At 42.9% G+C, this 9388-nt stretch overlaps 1 protein-coding gene across 1 annotated transcript in view; it reads right to left on the bottom strand.

The window, feature by feature from the left end:
- Positions 1-8763, bottom strand: part of LOC115291354 (immunoglobulin epsilon heavy chain-like) — a 19387-nt gene extending 10624 nt beyond the window's left edge. Inside the window, exons 1-2 of the mRNA XM_029938801.1 lie at positions 8655-8763; positions 8227-8551 (exon numbers count right to left, since the gene is read on the bottom strand). Coding sequence (XP_029794661.1) covers positions 8227-8551; positions 8655-8700 — 371 coding nt within the window. The 5' untranslated portion in view covers positions 8701-8763. The remainder of the gene's footprint in view (positions 1-8226; positions 8552-8654) is intronic.
- Positions 8764-9388: the final 625 nt, after the last annotated feature.

Below are 9388 nucleotides of genomic sequence, written 5' to 3' on the forward strand. Positions count from 1 at the left end.
TCCATTCTTATTTTATTCGGAAGGTAAACTCTTATTGCTAGCATGCATATAGTGTTAACTGGATAGGTCTGAATGTGTAACACTCAGGTACAAACAGACAGAAAGGCTGATGTTCCCCAAAATTCACTTCCTGCCCTCCTATAGTTTACTGAGCAGGTGGCCAGGGCAGCCAGATGGCTCCCCCTCCCAGACATTCCTGGAAGCATCCTTGCTGGGAACACAACACAGGATGTGACTGCACTGGAACTGCAGGAGATGTTGGGAAACCACGATGTCCTATGTCCTCTGGAATGTCAAGTATATGGATACAGATGATGGTCTGGATCTTTCTATAAGCATGTGTCTTTGAGACAAACAAAATGAATGGGGATGCATTGGTTCAGCTCACAAGATTACCTGCACAAACAAAAGGATTCTATTATGATCTGAAGTGAAAATTCTGCCATGTTCTTTATATGTTCTTTGTACATCTATCAGTGAAGTATAACAAAATTCTTATTCCAAAGTAAATTCTAATAAGTTATTAACTTGCATTGAAAAAAATTAAGTTGTGAAAAAATTACTAATAAGAAGTTGTAAATCAGTAATTCAGAAAAAAGTTAATAGTCTTTAAGGTCCCTATATGATCTAGATTATTTCTAGACAACTGTACAAACAATATAAATATTTAAAAATGAAGAATATAATATCATAAATTATCATCACAAGCTGGTTGTTACTTTAGGTTTTTAAATTAATATTGCATCATAAATTCATATGTTAAATATAAATGCATAACTTATTTTGTGGTTTAAAATATAGTATTAGTTATGCAAATAATTGCAGTAAAAATTCTAGAAGTACAAAATGTAAAAATATATTCATTTATATATATATATATATATATGTCATCATTGATTTTCAAAAAAGGAGTAATACCAAAGATGCTAGGGAAAGAAGGGCATTAAAAGTAGACAAGCCTTCTCCATATTTTTTGTCAATGACTACATTAAAAAAAATAATCCATTGTACATATAGCATAGAGTAACATAACAGGAAAGCCTGCTCACTATTCACAGCAAAACTGAAAGGCTATAATTGAGAAAATGCAATAAAATGATAAGTACCCAAACTTGACTGTTTTGGCGAGAATCCAGTGGTGATGCAGGTAAATGAGAGAGACTGTGAAGGTCTGTTCACCTGGGATTCCATCTTCAGGTTCACCTGGGAGACTACACATAACCTGAATAGAGTCACAAGGAGGAACGTGTGTTAGATCATTAATCGATCTTACATGTTCTGTAATGTATAAGATACATGTGCAAGATGACAGGCAACAGACAGAAGAAGAACCCACATGGATTTGCTGTTATTGAGAAAACCCCTCTGAAAGGATTTCATGCTCAGCAGAGGAGTGGTCCTGATCTCTTGTATCCAGGGGGCACAATTTCACCCCAGGGACCGAGGTAAGATTTCATATCTCTGAGATGTCACAGAATGTAAGGACACTGAGTGGAAAGAAATTTCCTGTGTCTCTGAGGTGGGGTCATTGCTGATTTCATTCAGAACACTGCATTCCCTGTCCATCAGAGTCTCTTGTCCCTTCTGTCACCACATCTTCCTTCCCTGACAGGAATTGGGAAGGCTTGGGAAGAAACGCAGAGGTTTTACCCATGTTTGATTTGTACACACACCCTTGTCCCATATTGGACGACATCCTGTTTTTCTCATGCATGTTAATATGCATTTGGTGAGTGTGAATTCATGAGGGTGAAGTACCATACATACCGTGATCACATCTCCAGTAGTGCATATGAGGCTGTGCTCCAGAAGAGTAGAAAAGGTATTGCAGAAGAAATGACAAATGTTAATCTCTCAGAGCAGGTGGTGGATCACTGTGCATGTGTGGGGTGGGGTGGATAATACCTCCCAAGGAATCACGGTGCAGATGCCCAAGGACTGTGCATCTATGCACTGTACCATATGTGATACATGAGACATTGAACCGTGAGCGCATCCCAGACCCTGGGAAGGAGACATTGTCCTGGAATATGCATGGGCATGAATGGTATCACATGCCTTATGAGAGCAGGACAGAAAAATTCATTCTGCCACAAGGAAAGAGTCACACGACGTCTGTAGTAAGATCCTCCCTGATGGACTTTGAGGGAAGGACATGCCATGACCAGGAATTCAAGGTGTGCAACTCTAGACAATGTAGTTTCCCCTTAGAGCTTCATAAGGACACACAGCCCTGATGAGATTTTGAATCAGATTCAGTTTAATGATTTCACACTTTTGAAATGAAGACGGTTAACGTTTTATACTGCTTGCATGCATGTCTGCATGAGTGTGTGTGATCTTCAGACTCCACATTCACACCACATCCTGGAGGGACCAAGTCTCTTCATTGCTGTCAACTAAAGTTGATGCAGTGAACGTGGTTCAGACAATCACCCCACCAGGAGACTGTTTTCTCTTGATTAGGATTTTTGATACCTCTGCAGCCTCATGTCCAACATACACTTTATGCTCCTTCTAGCAACCTTGCACATTGTGATGAAGGGTCCTGTGCTCCACATCACAAGACCCACTTCCTCTTTAACCACATCCAGGACAAGGTTGGACATGCCCAGCGAGGTTTGCATGTTCCTGACCTTGGAGTGTCCTGGTAGATTGAATTGAGAAGTCAGGTTTATTCTGTCACAGGGTATTGGTGATGATAATAAGCCTTGACAGAGACTCATAGGGCTGATGGAGATGCTTGGAGTTTTCAACAACCCCCAGTGTGATTCACACACGAATTCTGTGTGGACATGGATGGAAAGTAACAAAAAGATAAAATGATGGAGTTATTAGTGAAATATGTTAAAGGCAGAACACCTGAGATTAGTAAGAATGCTGTATTTAAAAATATTTCTTCATCTATGAAATGGAGATCATTGTCCTCCTAAGCTCACACTAATGTGACAATGGTCTAAGTTATATTTATCGCAGGGCCTGACCCTTGGCAAGTATGAGTATTCCCATTATGATAGTTCATTCCAAACAGGGAGGACACTAGTGTGTTTTCACAGCTTTTACAAACTGTTTGCTGTGTTTATGTCTGAAGAAGTTTGGACTGCATGGAATTGGGAATCCTTGAGATGAGACCAGCCCTCAACTACTCTCTTGTTCTGGATGATGAGCTCCCTGGGTTCTGAGTTCTCCCTGGTGGTTGTGAGCACCTCCTGGTGGTCCCCTTGCACCTCTTATTTCACACCCCTCCCATTTATCCAACATGCAAGGGTGAGACCTTCCATCATGAGCACTGCAGACCCTCCTGTTCAGAGGATTTATCCACCCACTTATTTCCCATCTTTGACTCCTCACTCTGTTCCTTGCCTGTAAATCTCTGGATATATTTTCTGTAATCATTGGTGGCAGGAAACTTGAACACTGTTTTCCTTATTATTTTGCATAGTAGAAGAACTTTTTATTTAATAACCAAGAGTAATAAACAAAAGATATTGGGGCTCATAAATTCTACTTTCAGGAAACTGTGACAAAAGTGCTCAGCCTCAAACATATGCCAACTTTAACAAAAAGTGTTGTTCGATTTCAGACAGAATGTCAGACCCAGAAATTGGAGTCTGGGTGTCAGAAAACTGTCAGGCTTTGAACCGAATGGAGTTTTTCCAGATTGATATAGAAATTATTTATTGTTGGTGAAGCACTTTTAAATTATAATTTATTTCTTCTGGAACAAAAATGTCAGTGCCTGAGATCTATTTTTGCCATGCAGGTGTATTCAGAAGTACATGAGTAGATTTCTAGAGAAAAATTTTGTCCGATGGAGAGGTTTTGACCCCTGGACTGAAAGTACCCACTATCTCACCATATCTGATTTTTGAAGTTAGATTTGGAGTTTTAGAGGTGGTAATATTTAAGCACATTTTGGACTTGAATTAATATTCAATAGGGTGAAATTTGGGTGGATCTGGGTTGTGCACATGTGAGTGTTGTTTGGGTTGGAGCTGAACTCTGTAGGCATCAGAATGGACTGTGGTTGCCTTTGCTTCGTGCATGATATCTTGTGTGGCCAAAGGGACTTTTCCACATTTGATTAATTTAACGATCTTTATATTACCACCATGTGGGTGAGTCTGGAGATGGAACTCAGGAAAGACAGGGGCAGTCACCACCTGTCCATCTCAGGGGTGCAGATGGAGATGTGGGAGGGGACACACTGAGAATTGTGGGTACAACACTCTCCTCACCAACACAGACTCATTCTTGTATGAAATGCCAGTCTCCTTCTGGGTCTGAATGTCTAACTACCCAGGTGGAGATGCATGGATGTCCCCCAAATAGCATGTGGTGGAGAGAGACATTGTAGGTAACAGTAAGGAAAGACACATAAAAGAGTCATTGCCATTGAGAGAGAACTTCTGGGCCTGGTGTGCACCCTGCGCTCTGAAGCCTTAATTGGATGATGTAGGACACCAGCCAGTGGAGGTTGGAGCCAGCCCTACAAACTGGGCTCTGGCATGAAGACAGAATCTATGGCAACCTCCAAAGCTGACTGTATTGAGGCCGAAGGGACGTGCCTCAGGAGATCACTCAGCTAAGTCATAAAGAGAAGTCCCTGCCATCTCTGTGGTTCCTTCATGCCTTGAGGTCTCTCCCTCCAGATGTTATAAAGTCATAGGTTCTTTTATATGGGAAATGTACCCTCTCTCAGTAGGGTGGGTGTCAACTGTTCGTTGGCAGAAGGGTATTTATGACCTTGCCTCTGGTACAAATCTCTGCTCTGTTTTCTGAGAGTGAAAGTAATGATCCCCTTTCATTTCTCCTAAAATCTCATATTGTGCCCATATGTTCTCAGTTAGTTTTGATGTCAATAACTGATGAAATTGCCATCAGTCCGAGAATTCCCTTCAGTAGCGGGTACAGGATTGCATGGGTGGTGGCAGGTAGTGTAGACCAGTGGAGCAGCACACGGTAAACATGAATCACCAAGCCTGGGCTTGTTCCCTAGTGAGGGATGAGGAGTACAAGGAATGCCAGCTGACATTTGTCTGTTCTTCTTGAGTACTCAGCAGAATGCTGTGTGAATGAGCCTGGTCCAGGAGCAAAGCTAGACTGCACACAGGCAGGACATGAGAGCTGGGTGTCTGGACAGGCTGTCCATGAAGTGTGGGCACAGAGGAGCTGGGAAGGGCAACTGTGGTTTGAATTCCATCCCACGTGGCATCACTATGGGGAGTCACGAGTTAGTTAATTCATATCCACTACTAGTCAGGGATAAAATAAATGGATAAATGGAAGAAGATAGACTAACTATCCTATATTGGGAAGCTTATTACTTTCTGCAGCAAAATTTCTGTCTCTATTTTATTTTACGTTTAATGTTTGAAGATTTAATTTAGATTGTTAGTTAACATATAGTGTAATATTAATGCCAGTGGTAGAATTTAATGATTCATCAATTACATCACACTCAGTTCACATCACAATAACTGACCTCCTCAATTTCCATCACCCATTAGCCCATACCCCACACATCTCCCCTCTGGAAACACTCAGTTTGTTCTTTATGTCCTCAAGAGTCTTTTTTTTTTTTTAAATCGTATTAGGATTCTCCTGTTAGTCCTATGAGAAACCTAATTGGAGACCATGGGAATGGGAAAGGTGGGGGGAAGTGTTGGGGAGAGGGGGTGATGCAAATCATGAGAGACTTTTGAATGCAGAGCACACACTGAGGGCTGAAGAGGGAAGGGGGAAGCAGAAGGAGGGTGATGGTCAGAGAGAGGGGCTCCTGTGGGGAAGAGCACTGAGTATTATATGGAAACCAACTTGGTTGGTTTTTCTTTTTTTATTGAATTAAATTTTTTCTTTTTTTATTCACTAGATCGTTTATTTCCGAGTGGTTTTCATGTAACACCAAGTGCTCTTCCCCACAAGTGCCCCTCTCCATGACCATCAACTTCCTTTCCCTCCCCCACCTTCAGCCCTCACTTTGCTTTTACTATTTCAGAGTCTCTCATGATTTGCCTCCCACCATCTCCCTAACTCTTCCCCCACTTTCCCCTTCCCATGTTCCCTTGTTAGGTTTCTCCTGTTAGACCTATGAGTGACAACATATGGTATCTGTCCTTCTCTGCCTGACTTATTTCACTTAGCATGACTCCCTCTAGGTCCATCCACTTTGCAACAGATGGACAGATTTTAATCCTACTCAATTGCAGCAATTTCCTACTCAACACATCCCCAAAGTAAAGGGAATCAAGAACAAAAATGAACTTTTGGGATCTCATCAAGATAAAAAGGTTCTGTACTGCAAAGGAAATGGAATACTCAAGAGTTTTTCTATTTGCTTCCATTGTTTTTCCTTTTCCACTATGTTCATCTGGATTGTTTCTTATCTTCCACATGAGTGAAATAATATGGATATTTGTCCTATTTCACCTAGAGATGGGGCTTTGTTGTTCTCTATGGTCAATGAAAATGATGCCTGTGGAGGTTGTACTGGTGTTCTGGGAGAGGGGACTGATGCGGCTCTGGTTCCCAGGTACTCATTCCATAGTAATGAAGCACTTAAAAGGCACAAGGGGTTGGAACTTGGTGTAAGCGCCTCAAGTCTATACTGGGGGTTGTTGTGCTTCTCACTAAAGAGTGTCTATGCTGAGTGTTGGGAGGAAGTAATGGATCCGCCCACAGTCTTTTCCCTGAAGTGGGAGTTCCCACCACCTCTGCTCAGGAAGCCCCCACAGAGCAGTGAATAATCTTGCTTGGGAAGTCAACTTCCCATCTTGTGGGACAATGCTCTTGTGTTTTATTTGTGTGGTGCACCAGATGGGTTTCATAACTCCAAATTGTAGGGACTCAGTGTGGTGCCACAGAGCTGGTCCTGTGGGGGAGGGTCTCGCTGTGCTATGACTGGAGCTGGTTGGTCCTAGAAAACCAGTTGTATGAATTCTGGGTGCTTGGAGTTTATGGTAAAGCCAGAAAAAGCCAGCATCCAGATTAGTTGTCCTCGGCAGAGGCTCCTATGTTAATGAACAGGGTAGTGCAATGGCTCCTGCCAGCTCTCTTGCTCCTGGAATGGTGGTGCCACCTTTCCCAAATGCGCTTCGGGAAGGGGAACTGTCTCTCCACATGCAACAGAACCCATGGGATCCTTAGCACACAATGCCCGCTGTGGGTCTCTGCCCTCCTTCTCCACAGGAACACTGCTATACCCACCCTCTCCACCCTGCGATGACATAGACATATAAATCTCCGGTCTTTGAGCTCCAAGTTTACAGGAGGTTAACTTGTCATGATTAACTTTATGTGTCATCTTGACTGTGTCAGGAGTATCCAGATTAACCATTGTTTCTGTGGATGTCTGTGGTGTATTTTGAGAAGAGATTGGCATTTCCATCCATGGCTTCTGTCTGCATGGGCATCACCCACTCTCTTAAGGTTCTGAAAAGAATCCAATGCAGAGGGAGGAAGAATACCCTCATTTTTACTTCACATGTGCATGTTTGAACTGGAACATTGGTCTCCTCATGGAATTGTTCTGAAAGTTACATCATCAGGTCCCCAAGTTCTGGGACTAGACACTAATTCAGAATGAGATGAGAATGACATCACTGCTTCTCCGGGGAGTCTAGCTCGTAATAGTAGATCATGGGATTCATCAACCTATTCAGTAATGTAAACCAATGTGCAATGAGTTCTGTTTTTCAGGAGATGATTTATCTCATGTTTAGAGTAATTGAATAAAGCTGTAACTCATTTAAAGTCGTGAGTAGCATAGTGCCACAAAGGAAGTGTCCTGTTGTTTGTTTGGGACAAGAGCTGGGTGAGGATAATGAGGAGCTATGGGATCTTGTGGTGCTAGCGCACAGTCAATGCATCTGGGACTCCTGTAAAAGTTCAGCTGCTTTGCCGCAGGATATTTGGGATTCAATCATGTTTAGGGACAGGAGAAAGCAAGTGCAAACACTGAGTCTTTTGTGCATGTTAGTGTAGATTTCCTATGACAACAAAGATTCTAATACAGAGAGTGAATAGGTAAGCACAGAATCCTGTGTTCATCAGGGCTCGCTGGGGGAAACTGCCATGTGGAAAGGAAGCCCCAAACCCTGACAGGAAACCTGCCTGTAACCTCCATCTGCACCTGCTCCAGGGAATACAAACCAGAATTGTGCAGAGTGTGCAACCCCTGCTGGTGAATATCCCTTTCTACAGGGAGGTTTGTGTCTGGACTCACACCGACATCCCCTCACTGTGTCCCTCGCACAGAAATAAATGGCCATGTCCTCGACTCTCAGGCTGTTCATCTGCAGATAGAGCATGTTCCTGGCGTTGTCTCTGGAGATGGTGAATCGGCCCTTCACGGAGTCCGCATAGCTTGTGGAACTTCCATCACTACTAATACCTGAGACCCACTCCAGCCCCTTCTCTGGAGCCTGGCGGACCCAGCTCATGGCATATTTACTGAAGTCAAATCCGGAGGCTGCACAGGAGAGTCGGAGGGAGCCCCCAGGCTTCGCCAGGCCTCCCCCAGACTCCACCAGCTGCACCTCACACTGGACACCTGCAGACACAAGACATTCTGATCAAGAAACTGTCACACATACACTGCTTCTCTCACTCATACCCACTCACATACTCAGTGTCTCGCGTTCACCAGGAATTACCTTTTAAAACAGCAACAAGGAAAACCCAGCCAAGCACAAAGTCCATAGTGACAGGTCTGTGTTCTGTCCTGATCACAGAATGGGAACACCTGGGGGCTCCTGGGGCTGGGGCTCCTCTCCCAGCTGCAGGGTCCTGGCTGGGCTGGTTTAATCAGCACAGATAGGTCTCTATTTGCATATCCTTTGAATATATATCAAACTCCAGACTTAGATTTGATTCTTTAAAAGTGAGGGACATGGTTTGGGAGGCACTGCTAGGTCAGATTGTGTAGATGGCGCTGTGACAGTATGAAGAATTCTAATCTGTGAACACAGTTATATTTGCAGACACGTTTGTACTTTTCCTTGACTTTCATCAACATAGTCATTTGCACTTTACACGCTTTTTGAAGTTTAGTACTAAATACTTTATTCTGTGTCATTCTAAATTGTATACTTTTTTATTTCTTTTTCACATATTATTCTGGTGTGTGGAATCACAGCTCTTTTTGCTGTTTTTCTTCACTTTTTTTTTTACATTTTATAATAAAAATATATTTTTCTTTTATAGTTTATTGTCAAATTGGTTTCCATGTAACACCCAGTGCTGATCCCCACAAGTTCCCTCCTCCATGCCCATCATCCCCTTCCCATCTCTTTTCTCCCATCAGCCCTCAGTTTGTTTTCAGTATTCAAGAGTCTCTCATGTTTTGCCTCCCTCCCTATCCCCAACTATTTTTCTCCATTCCTGTCCC

This window comes from Suricata suricatta, chromosome 5 (assembly GCF_006229205.1).
Source record: "Suricata suricatta isolate VVHF042 chromosome 5, meerkat_22Aug2017_6uvM2_HiC, whole genome shotgun sequence".
Classification (NCBI taxonomy): domain Eukaryota; kingdom Metazoa; phylum Chordata; class Mammalia; order Carnivora; family Herpestidae; genus Suricata; species Suricata suricatta.